The sequence below is a fragment of the Eurosta solidaginis genome, chromosome 5, assembly GCF_040869045.1.
Source record: "Eurosta solidaginis isolate ZX-2024a chromosome 5, ASM4086904v1, whole genome shotgun sequence".
In the NCBI taxonomy this organism is placed as follows: Eukaryota; Metazoa; Arthropoda; class Insecta; order Diptera; family Tephritidae; genus Eurosta; species Eurosta solidaginis.
Window position 1 is genome coordinate 47,066,630 of NC_090323.1, and position 14,539 is coordinate 47,081,168.

Sequence of the window (14,539 nt, forward strand, 5' to 3'; positions counted from 1 at the left end):
GATATCGTAAACTGGTTTCTACCTCCATATGCTCAACTTTTGAAACTTTTATGTTTGCTTGGGCCGGTGCCGGTCTATTGAACTTCCCACCATATACGAACTAAGCCGAATGAATACCAGTCCCGCCGAACAATGGAAGGGGCCACAATTCATTCCAGCGGCAGTTTGGCTAGTACTCGAAAGTGCTAGTTTCGGAACAAGTAAGGTTTATATCTAGCCAAAGGCTGTGAAGCCTATAGCACTCCACTAAACCTTTGCGAAAAACAAAAAAAGAGTAGAGAGAGTTAAGGGAGTCTTGACGTAGGTGCAGTAGATATGGAATTTTTGGTGGGGTGACATAATGTCAAAAGCCAAAAGATCTGTTGAAGTTATACCCACTTCAAATAGCCATAAAATCAATGGGTCTTGAAGTACCACTTCAAATAGTCATGAGGTATATTGACTTCATACCCAATTTTAATTTGAAATACAGCAATTTAAACTCAGCACAAAAGCAAAAGACTTCTGCATGATTGGTTAGACGTTATAAGTTGAATAATTCATTTTTAAGTTGAGTGCAGCTTTTAAAAATGTTGTTTCCCTTTAATGAAATTAGAATTAGGAAAAGCGGGGCCGCAGCCGAAACTCTCTTAACCTTTATATGCACAAGTTATTCTTATCGCAGGGGGGCCTCATTGGGCCAGCTTTTATCCAATTTTTCCACAGAATTGATGCAAAATATAGGAAAAGGACCGTATTCGAATATTTTAAATTAACAAACATTTTATCTTTTCATTCAACTGAAGGATTATGTAGCGAAAACAATAAAACGTAATTGTAATTCGACAGTTACTTTTAGATCACATTTAGAATACGTAGAGGTTGAAACAAAATAAAAGTGGGCTTTATGATCATTGCAGAAAAGCACGATGGTCATAATGTCAATATCGTTAACATTGTAATATTTTGAAATTTGACGTTGTAACTATTTAATATGGTCATAACTTCAATTAACTTTGTTATCATTTGAAGTGGTTATAAGGTCAATTTACGTTATGACCGTTTTGTCACCCCTCTGAAATCAACTTCTCGAATTCGACCCTTGGCCTTACTTATTTCTCTTAGGAAAGTTAAGTTAATTTTGACTTATTTTGTTTTGTTGATTTTCCAAAACGAAGTTTAGTGTCCTTGAAAGACCTTTTACGCATATCCAAATGCTTATCTAGATCAGGCCCCATGTGTGAAAAAGTACTACGAACATTCCTTGATGCACCCTCGACTTTCGACCTTCTACCAACTTCATTAAAAAATATTTATTCAAATGCATTGCAAACATATACCCATTGAATTTATGCTGGGGCAACTAAGGGACCTTTGCTCCCCCCTCTGTATGCGCCTTTGATGCACATTAATAGTGAACATATCTAATGGCAAAGAATAGGCATAATATATGGTTAATGGTTTGTTAAAACGTTTATATGCAGTTTATGGTTGTGTATTAATGAAAATATGGCGACAATTAAAAATCAATTTACGTGCAATGCGCACGCGCAGCCATAAAGCGCCAATGACAAATGCACAACGCGAGTATACGCAGCAAACTATTTCTATTTATGTATGTTTGTAAGCAAGTGGATGGCTGGGAAATCCGACAATCAAACAAATGTACGCGTGTATATATGGGTTTAGCCTGTTGTGGGCTTTTAGCCAAGTCAATCGAATCCAGCGACCACCCGGGACTCTCATTTGTGATTCATAACTGGGCGTACCACCAGTTTATTTGATTTTGTTTTCGCAAAATATTTGCTGTTTGTCTGCCATTTGACGTTTTCGCTTACTGTACGTCACGGATGTGCTGTGAATTGACATGTGCCCCCGATATTTTTATTATTATTTTTTTTTTTCGATTTCGATGTGTTGTATGCCAACACGAATTGACTGCTTAGCTGCCATGCCACTTCAGGCTCATGCATGTACTCCTTTTTTGCATCCAGTTCATCCGTTGCATGCTTTGATGCGATTTACAGTTTATGCGCCTTACAAAAGAAAAATGATATGCGCTGACGTCTAAAGTGAAATCCCATGTCACGTGTCAAATGCAAAAGGCGCAAAGTGAAAAAATATTGAAAAGCGCATGCGCCACTGATCGTTTAAGAGGGCTGAGATGCGCATGCGATTGAAGTCAGTCATATAAAAAAAAACAATTTAAGTAATTTTTGCTTTGTTTCGGTTTATTTAACAAATTTGTGTGAATGAAATATAAAATAAAAAAAAAAAAACGGCAGTAAAAAACAAAATGAGCACAAGTGCCAGTACTGAATCATAGCTAGCATACCGTTATAGTAATGCACAGTGGTACGGGGTTTCGTAAAGTGCTGCTGAAACATAAAATGTATTACACTGGAAGTAAGTTCGTACGTTCTAGCTTGCAGGCTTAACCGCTCCATATGATCCCATATGAACTCATTCTGTGGTAGGCTAAATAAAGCGTCTTTAGTATAGTGAGCGTGGCATCGTCCATGGGCGTGTTTGTTAAATAAAAAGCGACATGTGAAATTTGAAGTGAACCCAATTCGTAAAGCTAGTACGTATAAATAAGTAGGTGAATGAGAACGTGTTGGAGATGTGCCACTGCCCATACGCATGAGTTTTTTATGCGTCGGGTCTTTGGACTTCGGATTCGTAGGCCATTGAAATTTGATACGAAGGCACAGTGTGCAGAAAATTATTCAGATCATCGCATACAGGTGTTAGATTTTTATTGTGCCACATATTTTGACTCAAAAGTCAGATTGGACTAAAGTTTGGTATGTAAACCGTCTAAAGTTTTAAAGGGTATTGGTTTTGAACTTACGTTGCTATGAAATGTGGTAGGAAGATATCCCAACAGCTAACTCTTACGACTATATGAAGGCGTTTGTGCTAGGAAAAGTACACGTGGCATTAAGAATGCGAGTGTAATGAGAGAGTAGAAGAGAAGGTGGTGCTTTTGGTAGAGAAAAGATCAAATTAAGAGACAGAAAGAAGGGTAAGGACAAAAAAAGCGGTAAAGGGAGGAGAAAAAGGAGTGTAGAAAAGAAAAGCTACTTAAAGAACCAGAGAAAAGCGAGAAGGAAAATACAAGTATACAAGAAAATGATGAAACCGAGCGAGTAAGAGTGTTAGGTAAGACAATGAAAAGGATGAGCGAGAGAGAGAGAGAGGAGATACCGAGCATATAAGAAAATACGAAACCGAGGGAGTGACATAATGAAGAGGATGATAGAGAGAGATAGAGAGAGGAGATGAAAGCAGGGAGATAGTAAAGGAAAAAGACAGTGTCAGAGAAAAACGATCGAACCACTGCAGAGCGAGAACAAGAAATGTAAGCAAAGAAGTAGGAAATAGAGAAATTGAGGAAGATGGCAAAAAAACTAGAGAAACAATAAGCACCAGCGGTGTAATGGTGCTAATTTTCGGAGCGTACCGTATCAATACCTGACAACAGACCTTAATAATCGATAACACTCGGCAAAGCCTTCGAGGAGTGACTCTATTACTAACACTAGAAGAAGACAAATGGAGATTCCGATATAGGAGGAACTAAGAAAAAGTGCAGAGTACAGAAGGAAGTACCCATGAAATGAAGGTAAGAGGAATAAAGAGTAGGGGAGAAAGAGTGCCAAAGAGAGAGAATATATTTGCATCAGAGAAAAAGAAAGAGACAGAAAGAAATGGAGAGACGGCCAAAGCGGCAAAGAAAGAAGAAAAACGAGAAAAAGAGAAAGCGACGGAAACATATAAAAAAGTATAGACGGCTAAATTGAGTATGATATTGAAACGAAGAAGAGATATTGGGTTAAGAAAGAAAAAAAAATATGGGCGCAGAATCAAATGCTAACAAGTAGTTATTTATGTGAATATACATAGGAAACTTGAGGTAGGCAATACATGGTTATAACTTAGAGGATACCATAATTTTGTTTTAAGTTAAGATTTCTAAAATAAAAAAAGGCGCTGACAGAGAACAGTCTGCGCATCTACGTCACACTACCAAATTTACTTGTGGCGAAATTTTTTCGATAATGTGACGTCATAATCAGAGACTGGATTAGGCACATCGTAAAGAGAAATGTTACAAAGCTCTATAGTAGTGGTACAAAACGCAAGCAGAGCTGCAAATACAAACGCAACTTTTTTGCATAGGATGTGTTTACATGAAGAATGTTTGAGCACAGAACTCACGTGTGAGATGTTTACTGCTTGAAGCCATAGTACAGGTTTACAAGTATGATATGTATGAGAAGGAAGCATTTCCTTTCCTTTTCTAACACATTGCAGTTTGACACTTCGGTCAGTGTCAAACTATTGTGGAACTCGGTGGAACCTGCGTGGAACATGCGTTTGACACTGAACGAAGTGTCAAAACTACCGGGGTTGCTGTCGTTGGAAGCGATGCAGGGAAACAAAAAAAGGAGCGGAATATCAGATATGGGTTGCTGTGATGGTAAATTTTTTGAATGAATTTCAAAATTTCCACAAGTGTCAAACGGCAGTGTGTTAGAAAAAGAAAGAAATTGTTTCCTTCTCATACATATCATACATATCGTAAACCTGTACTATGGCTTGAAGTACAAGCTAAAACTGATTGGATGTTTGCTTTACTGAATCCCTGTCGTTGCGCGCACACGACAAATAGGTGAACGTGGAATAGTTTTCCGAAGCTCTCTAATGCATCACTGCTCTACAGCTGAATATGGATAACAACAATTTTTGTAACTTTATTCAGTATCTTACACCACTGTGTAATGTTGTATAAATTCATTTTAATGTAAACATTTCAAAATCGTATCTTTGAATGTTCTCTTCCGCCAATAAATGCATCTGACCCAATTTTCTGAGCTGAGCAAAACTTAAAAAATTTACTACAAACTCTAAGATTTCGTATTAAATTTAAAAAACCCGTCAATTGCTCTCAAATAGCTGTCTGTATAACAGTTTTATGATACGGTATGCCCCAAAATGAAGAAATCCAATATGCCGCACCTCCTATAACCTCAGGTAACTCTACAACTTCTTACTCATATCAAAATTTAGGTAGCTGTCGGTGTTGCAGCTTTTTTAGGTCTACCCGACGCATCCAAACTTTAAAAAAATATCGCTACAAACAAATTGTAAAAAAAACTTGAAAAGGGTAACTCAAGTTTGGAGCTGAGAACAGTGCAATGTTGTTGATATCTGCATCATTGCTTTTTTGTTGTGGATAATTTTTGTATTGTCATTTGATATGCGAGCTTTGGTGAATTAAATTTTATGTAAGCCGCTTGTAAGCGTTTGAAAATGTCGTGATGTTGGCGTGGTAAGTAAATAAGGTATGTGCTCGTGTATGGACTGCAATATTTTTGGGTGAGTAAGCAATACTTTGGGAGCTGCCATGTATTTTGTTTTTGGTTCAACAAATGCAGTTTACAAAAGAGCAGGTTCCGCTTCTCAAATCCCTGACTTGAAAAACCCCGTCGATAACATAGACTGGTTTACAACTTATTTCCTCGCAAGGCAGTGAAGAGGGCGGCCTACACTCCGTTGGAAGGACCAGGTTGAGAACGATTTAATTCCTTTGGTGTTATCAATTGGCGCCAATTAGCGAAGGCGGCCACCGTGGTGTGATGGTAGCGTGCTCCGCCTATCACACCGTATGCCCTGGGTTCAACTCCCGGGCAGAGCAACATCAAAATTTTAGAAATAAGATTTTTCAATTAGAAGAAAATTTTTCTAAGCGGGGTCGCACCTCGGCAGTGTTTGGCAAGCGCTCCGGGTGTATTTCTGCCATGAAAAGCTCTCAGTGAAAACTCATCTGCCTTGCAGATACCGTTCGGAGTCGGCATAAAACATGTATGTCCCGTCCGGCCATTTTGTAGGGAAAATCAAGAGGAGCACGACGCAAATTGGAAGAGAAGCTCGGCCTTAGATCTCTTCGGAGGTTATCGCGCCTTACATTTTTATTTATTTATTATATTTATTGGGGTTTCATGATATAGGAGCGAAATCAGCTGACCAGATTTTAGTACACAGAGTAATTTTCTATTGCAACAGTGGAAATACCAAAAAGCTTCAACAGTGGTCAGTCTAAAACAGGAACCGCCCAATGTTGGGCGCAGCTAGAATGGTTGTTGTTGTTGTAGCAGTGCTTCGCCCCATCCAATAGGTGCGATCAATCACAAATTGCCATCAATGTCCTCTAACGGGAGTCCAAGGAAACTAGCTGTTTCAATATGACCATAATGAGAGGGGGTGTTAGAGGGGTTGGTTCTACATTACAATTGAAGAGATGGCTGGTGTCATGTGGGGACGCATTGCAAGCAGGACATACATTTCGTATGTCGGGATTGAATCTGGATAGGTAAGAGTTTAACCTGTTACAGTACCCAGATCGAATTTGAGCTAGAGTGACGCGCGTTTCCCTAGGGAGAGTTCGTTCCTCCACTGCTAGTTCTGGGTCTTTTTGTTTATGTACCGGATTCGCCGGGCATAGAAGTCCGACGTATGTTTGTGGATATCACTGAGAACCTCCTTGTGTTTTTTGCTTCATACGGCTGTGTACTCAGTTGCCGTATTTCCTCATAATGCTTACGGAGATGACGCCTTAAGCCCATGGGCGGTTTAGCCTTATCAATCAGATATCTGTTGGGATGCCCATGTTTCTGGATATTCAACAGAAACTGTTTGTTAAGCATTTCATTTCTCTCCCTAATAAGGTGTACTCTCTCCTCATTATGCAGGTGGTGTTCTGGGGACAAAAGACGACAGCCTGTGGCGGTTCTGAACCTTTAGGCTTGGCGGCCAAATCGGGGACGGGTAGCATTCAATCGGCCGGTCAATTGCTTTGTAAGCGGTAATGAGCGTTTATTTATCTTTACCCCTAATGCTGCCGGCAAGAGATTTGAGGATTTTATTAAGGCTCTGGAGTTTCGGTACAATTGCGGTTGCATGCTCTCCAAAATGTAGAGCCTGATCGAACGTCACACCCAAGATTTTAGGGTGTAAGACAGTCGGTAGAGTAATGCCATCGACGTGGATGTTCAATATGGTCGTTATTTAGCGCGTCCATGTTGTAAATAAGATCGCCCATGATTTGGTCGGTGACAATGTCAGGTTTCGTGAGCCGCTTCCCTTCCCAAGGCTGTCGGTTCTATGTATCGGAGCGACTCGGGATTCTTCCATACCAAGGGCTGTCAAGGGCATTTAATTTGTTGCGTCCCTCCCACAAATTGTCATCCGCTAGAATAGTGAAGAACTTGGCTTTGCATAATTGAGAACTTTGAACAAAGCATTTCACTCTCTATTTTTGTTTTTTTAAGAGCAATTAAAGAAGTATTAAATTTATTTATGTATTTCGTAAATCTGGTAGCCCTACCTCACAACCCTCTGCTTACTTTAAATTTGTATCATTCGCAATTCACTAATCAGGTGAATAAAAAATGTATGTGTCATGCTGTATTAAAATATCAATTTGACATTTAACAAATTTTGCAAAAGGTATAAAAAAGTGAGGGCTAAATGGTAAGAGAATTTAAACGAGGAATCAAGCATTTACCTAAATATGAATATACGGGAAGCCTTTGTCGCTTTTTATACTCAGCTGAGAAGAGCTCACAGAGTATATTAACTTTGTTCGCATAGCGGTAATCCGTAACGGCATAAACTAATCAAGATAGATATAGACTTCTATATATCAAAATGATCTGGGCGAAAAAAGAAATTCATTTAGCCATGTCCGTCCGTTCGTAAACACGATAACTAGAGTAAATTTTGAAGTATCTTGATGAAATTTGGTACGTAGGTTCCTGGGCGCTCATCTCAGATCGCTATTTAAAATGAACGAAATCGGACTACAACCACGCCCACTTTTTCGATATCGAAAATTTTGAAAAACCGAAAAGTGCGATAATTCATTACCAAAGACGGCTAAAGCGATGCAACTTGGTAGGTGCGTTGGCCTTATGACGCAAAATGAAAAATTAGTAAAATTTTGGACAATCGGCGTGGCACCGCCCACTTTTAAAAGAAGGTAATTTAAATGTTTTGCAAGCTGCAATTTGGCAGTCGTTGACGATATCGTGATGAAATTTGGCAGGAACGTTACTCCTATTACTGTATATGAGCTAAATAAAAATTTGCAAAATCGGATGACGAACACGCCCACTTTAAAAAAAAAATTTTTTTAAAATAAAATTTTAACAAAAACTTTAATATCTTTACAGTAGGTATATCAACATTCAAATCCAGTAATTATATGGTGCAACAAAATACAAAAATAAAAGAAAATTTCAAAATGGGCGTGACTCCACCCTTTTTCATTTAATTCGTCTAGAATACTTTTAATGCCATAAGTCGAACAAAAATTTACCAATCCTTGTGAAATTTGGTAGGGGCATAGAGTCTATGACGATAACTGTTTCCCTGAAAATGGGCGAAATCGGTTGAAGCCACGCCCAGTTTTTATATACAGTCGACCATCTGTCCTTCTGCTCAGCCGTTAACACGATAATTTGAGCAAAAAGCGATATATCTTTACTAAACTTAGTTCAAGTACTTATCTAAACTCACTTTATCTTGGTATAAAAAATGGCCGAAATCCGACTATGACCTCGCCCACTTTTTCGATATCGAAAATTACGAAAAATGAAAAAATGCATAATTCTATACCAAATACGAAAAAAGGGATGAAACATGGTAATTGTATTGGTTTATTGACGCAAAATATAACTTTAGAAAAAATTTGTAAAATGGGTGTGACACCTACCATATTAAGTAGAAGAAAATGAAAAAGTTCTGCAGGGCGAAATCAAAAGCCCTTGGAACCTTGGCAAGAATATTGTTCGTGGTATTACATATATAAATAAATTAGCGGTACCCGACAGATGATGTTCTTGGTCACCCTGGTCCACATTTTGGTCGATATCTCGAAAACGCCTCCACATATACATCTAAGGGCCACTCCCTTTTAAAACCCTCATTAATGCCTTTAATTTGATACCCATATCGTACAAACACATTCTAAAGTCACCGCCGGTCCACCTTTATGGTGATATCTCGAAAAGGCATCCACCTATAGAACTCAGGCCCACTCCCTTTTAAAATACTTATTAACACCTTTCATTTGATACCCATATCGTACAACACACATTCTAGAGTCACCCCTGGTCCACTTTAATGGCGATATCCCGAAATGGCGTCCACCTATAGAACTATGGTCCACTCCCTTTTAAAATACTTTTTAATACCTCCCATTTGAAACCCATGCCATACAAACATATTCCAGGGTTACCCTGGGTTCATTTTGCTAAATGGTAATTTTCCCTTATTTTGTCTCCAAAGTTCTCAGCTGAGTATGTGATGTTCGATTACACCCGAACTTAGCCTTCCTTACTTGTTGAACGAAAGGTTTTTTCAGACTGAGGTATAAGGAATGGTAGCAAACGAGCAGAAGCCATTCAAGTGTAAAGGGAGTAAAAGTAAAATGAAATAAAAAGAAGAAAACGAAGGAAAGCTCAAACTACCAAATAAATTGGTTAAATATAGAAGTGCCATAAATTAGGGGAAAGTAAATAACTGAAGCAGAAGACATGTACAACCATAACTCCATTGGCAATACAGTAGAAAAAAATATATACAATACCATCATTGAAACAAGTCAAAAAAACGAGCGAAGATCAAAGATCGCATACGAGATCAAATTGCCGATCAAACAACTGTCTGAGTAATCGAATATAGTCAGAAAACAGTAGAAAACTGAAAAAATAAAAAATAAAACACAGTTGATTGAATGACTGACTGCCGGAATAAACAGCAATCAAGCCCAAAGAAATGCAAATACGATCACTAAATAACTGACTGAGTTGCCCGTAAGCGCGGCAAAAAAATAGCGCACTCGAGCACAGCAGGCTCACATGCCAATATCATAGACGCAGTCGCAGCTCATGTCAATAAAAAAGTCGTTTGGAACCGACGGTTAGCCGCAGTGGGTACTACTACAACAACTAAGTAGTTACTTCAATTATTTTGTTGGTATTCGATCACAACCCAATCATAGATAAACACTTAAGTAACACCAACATATATGAAGCGAAAACTACAAAGTGCTTTATCAAGTCGATTAAGCGGAGCTTAGGTGTAATCAAAGCAAACTTACCTGCATATAACGCGCCAAAGCTGCTGCATTTGTACGTTGTTGCTGTTGTTGTTGTAATTGTAGTAACTGTTGTTGTTGCTGGTGGTGCTGCTGTTGCACTTGTGATCTTAGTTGTGGTTGTGGTGAACCCAACGGACTGACAATTGTCGATGTCGATCCACCAATGCCCGTATCATAGCCTTGAGCATTGCTATTGCAGTCAACATCTGTGTGGTTTTGATGATTTGATTGAGTTGAGGCGGAAGAGCAAATAATAAAAAAGAAGAGAAAATTTGATAATTGTGGTTGTTGTAAATAAGTAAGTAAATGCTGTGATAGACATCGAACTTAATTAATGTAAGATTAGTATTTTTAGAAGTACACTATCTAATGATAGTTGTTGTTGTGTTGCGGGGGTTGCCTTTTACTGTATTACAAAGCATTTTTTAATTTGAATTTATTAAACACAAGCTGATAGCCGCGGCCCAGTCCGCATGTAGAAAATACAACATAAAATTATTATTGCGATATACCCCGATATGATCCTGAAAACAGTATCGAACAGTATCGAGACAGTTCAAAAAACAATCTTAAAACAGTCCCAAAAATCCGGACACTAAAGCGCACACAATCGCGAAATGTTCACAGCCGCGAAGAAAAGCCCACAATGATTCAATCGCACGAGAATGGCTGAACTAATTTAATAAAAAAATAGCTAATAGGATCAACTGGGCATATTCACTTTTTTTTTTTTTTAGACGAAAGTGTCTTGAAATTATCCTGAAAAACCTAAAAAATTATTCTGCAAACAATCCCATAATGATCAGTAGATAGTCTCAAAATGATAGTAATAACCTTAATTTAGGTGTGCTTCCATCCAGAAAATAATCCGTAACTATGGCAAAAATAATCCCGAAACTATTCAGAAATTGTATCAAAGAAGTTCGAAAAGACAATCCCGTAATGGTTATGAATTAATCCCGAAACGGTCCCAAGATTGCCCCGAAATTACTCCGAAAACAATGCAAATAGTCCTCACCACAGTTACGAAATCATATAGAAATCATTCGAAGTTGTTTCCAAAATGGCACAGATACATAAAAATTGTGATACTTGGAACAGTCGCCCAATGATCCTGAAATAGTTCCCAAATAATCGTAAAACCAGTCCAGAAGTGGCAATGTTCACTTTTACACATTTCAATATAATTAACCTACAGAGATAACAAAAATTGGTAGACCACGATGAATGTGACCCATATACCAAATATTGTCAGTTAGTGAAGGAGTCGCCTTCCTGTTGTTGTTGTTGTTGTATTAACGATGGAAACACTCCCCAAAGGTGTTGGTCCTGTGTCGAATATAGATCTGGTACGTTCTGGTATCAAGCACCATTGAGGTACCAGGTCGACCAGCTCGAGAAAGATTAATATGAGCACATTAAACCTTTTAGGCCATCCGATTTCCAATCCTAGTTCCATGCGGATCTTGGGGTCACCAGAGCTTCGCTTCCTTAAAATTCATCATACCGCCAATTTTTCTAAATTCAGCCAACAATTTTCAAAGAAATAAATACTTCAGGTAACCACGTTATATCGCAGGTGAGAACAGAACACGCTAAATTTTTTTATTTATTTGCAATTAAAGAATGTGGCTACCGCAATCAGAGCATTCATAGCGTACAATAAAAGATCGATCACAAAATTATATAGTAAGGGAGTTCAGAATTTTGTGCAAATGGGGTAGCATCATTGCATTGCAAACTTGTGTAGCATATTTTTACAATACACTAACAAAATACATGACTACGCATTTGCTATGTCATGGCAAATATGCAACATCAAAAACCGTAGTTTATTTTTCAAATTTGAAAAGCAAATCAACAACTGTAAAAACAAAACAAAATATGCAAAGAAAAAATTAAAAATGAAAAAAATTGTCCACTACTCGTTGCTTTCATTTGCCATAGCAAACATTTCCAACATCAAATACAAACTCTAAACTCCCCTATAGTAAATATTAAGTAAGCAAATGACAACAAGAATTGCAATATAAATGCAATACAATAATTAAAACAACAATGCCAATTGATAAATCGCAACTTGGTTATGCAAATTTAAGACATGCAAATACAATTTGTTTGAAAAAAAAAAAAAAAAAAATGCTTAAAGGAAGGCTAACTCCCGCTTAGTACATAAACCAACACATACACAACATTTATGTAAATGAGCTAGAACGAATTCGAGAAAAAAATAATACATGGATCTTGCATAGATCTGTGAAACGATCGAGAGTGAAGGAGATCGATTTCAAATTGCTGCAATAAAGCACGCAGCTGCAACAATTTGCACTACAGGCAGCGTACAACAAAAACAAGCGCAACTAACAACAAGTAAAGGTGTCTAAGTTCGGGTGTAACCGAACATTATATACTCAGCGTGAACTTCAATTGCACATTTCATTTCAGATAAATTACTTTTCTACATAACACGTGGCACCCCATTTCCTCTTGCAATAAAACTTGAAAAGCGAAATATCATTGATTGAAAACTATTTTTTGCTAAGTTATAGCTTATTATTCTAGTCTACGACCCTTTTAAACTTGTTTTATATCTAAGTTGCCGTGGTCTTCAACCGATCCCGTCCATTTTTACTAGAAAAATTTGCTGCTATAAGGAATATTTGTGCACACAATTTCATTACGATATGCTAATTTTTATTCGAGTTATGGCTCTCGAAACATAGAAAATTACTTAGTCGTAAAAGGGGCGGTGCCACACCCATTTTCAAAAATTTTAGTGTTTTCCAATTTAATGTTATAATTCAATTTAGAAAGTAAAATTCTACTGATACAAAGCTTTTTTCGCTAAGATATAACTTTTAAAAATCTTTTATATAAAAGTGGGCGTGGTCCTAAACCGATTTCGTTAATTTTTCTTCAAAGCATTCCTTATAGTAAAGGCAACCTCCCTGCCGAATTTTGTTATAACAATATAATATCGTATACGATAGGTTTAACGTTTTGATTTATGATTAATAATATTTGTAAAATTGATTTTATCACCAGTGGGCGGTGCCGCGCCCGTTTTAAAAAAATGTTTCAAATTTTTATTAAGAGTCTCAGTATCAGACCACATGTCAAATTTCAACATTCTAGGTGTATTATTTACTAAATAATCAGGTTTTTATGTTTTCTAAAATGTTATGTATATAAAAAGTGGGCGTGGTTATCATCCGATTTCGCTCGTTTTCAATACCAATCTATTCTGGGTCCAGATAACCTCGTGTATTTGGTGAAGATATCTCAATATTTACTCAAGTTATCGTGTTAACGGTCAGACGGACAGACGGACAGACGGACGGACGGACATGGCTCAATCAAATTTTTTTTTCGATACTGATGATTTTGATATATGGAAGTCTATATCTATCTCGATTCCTTTATACCTGTACAACCAACCGTTATCCAATCAAAGTTAATATACTCTGTGTGCAAAGCACGCTGAGTATAAAAAAACAAGTAAGGAAGACTAAGTTCGGGTGTAACCGAACATTACATACTCAGTTGAGAGCTGTGGAGACAAAGTAAGGGAAATCACCATGTTGTAAAAGGAACCTAGGGTAACCCTGGAATGTGTTTGTATGACATGTGTAACAAATGGAAGGTATTAAAGAGTATTTTAAGAGGAAGTGGGCCATAGATCTATAGATGGGCGCCATTTAGGGATATCGCCATAAAGGTGGACCAGGCCTGACTCGAGAATTTGTTTGTACGATATGGGTATCAAATGAAATGTGTTAATGATAATTTTAAAAGGGAGTGGGCCTAAGTTCTATAGGTGGACGTCTTTTCGAGATATCGCCATACAGGTGGACCAGGGGTGACTCTAGAATTTATTTTGTACGATATGGGTATCAAATAAAAGGTACTAATGAGTATTTTAAAAGAGCGTGGGCCTAAGTTCTATAGATGTACGCCTTTTCGAGATATCGCCATAAAGATGGACCAGGGGTGACTCTAGAATTTGTTTGTACGATATGAGTATCAAATGAAAGGTGTTAATGAGTATTTTAAGAGGGCGTGGGGCTTAGTTCTATATGTGGACGCCTTTTCAAGATATCGCCATAAACGTGAGGGGTGACTCTAGAATTTGTTTGTACTATATGGGTATCAAATGAAAGGTGTTAATGAGTATTTTAAAAGGGAGTGGGCCTAAGTTCTATAGCTGGACGCATTTCGGAATATCGTTATAAAAGTGGACCTGGTTTGACTCTAGAATGCGTTTGTACAATAGGGTATCAAAAGAAAGGTGCTAATGAGTATTTTAAAAGGGTGTGGGCCTTAGTTCTATAGGTGGACGCCTTTTCGAGATATCGCCATAAAGGTGGACCAGGGGTTACTCTAGAATTT

General features: G+C 37.7%; 1 protein-coding gene across 18 annotated transcripts in view; it reads right to left on the reverse strand.

Annotated features, from left to right (window-relative positions):
* Positions 1 to 14,539, reverse strand: part of rols (rolling pebbles) — a 280,847-nt gene that overhangs the window by 80,090 nt on the left and 186,218 nt on the right. For all 18 annotated transcript variants that reach the window (XM_067788137.1, XM_067788130.1, XM_067788129.1 and 15 more), the window contains one exon: positions 10,151 to 10,356. In XM_067788137.1, coding sequence (XP_067644238.1) covers positions 10,151 to 10,356 — 206 coding nt within the window. The remainder of the gene's footprint in view (positions 1 to 10,150; positions 10,357 to 14,539) is intronic.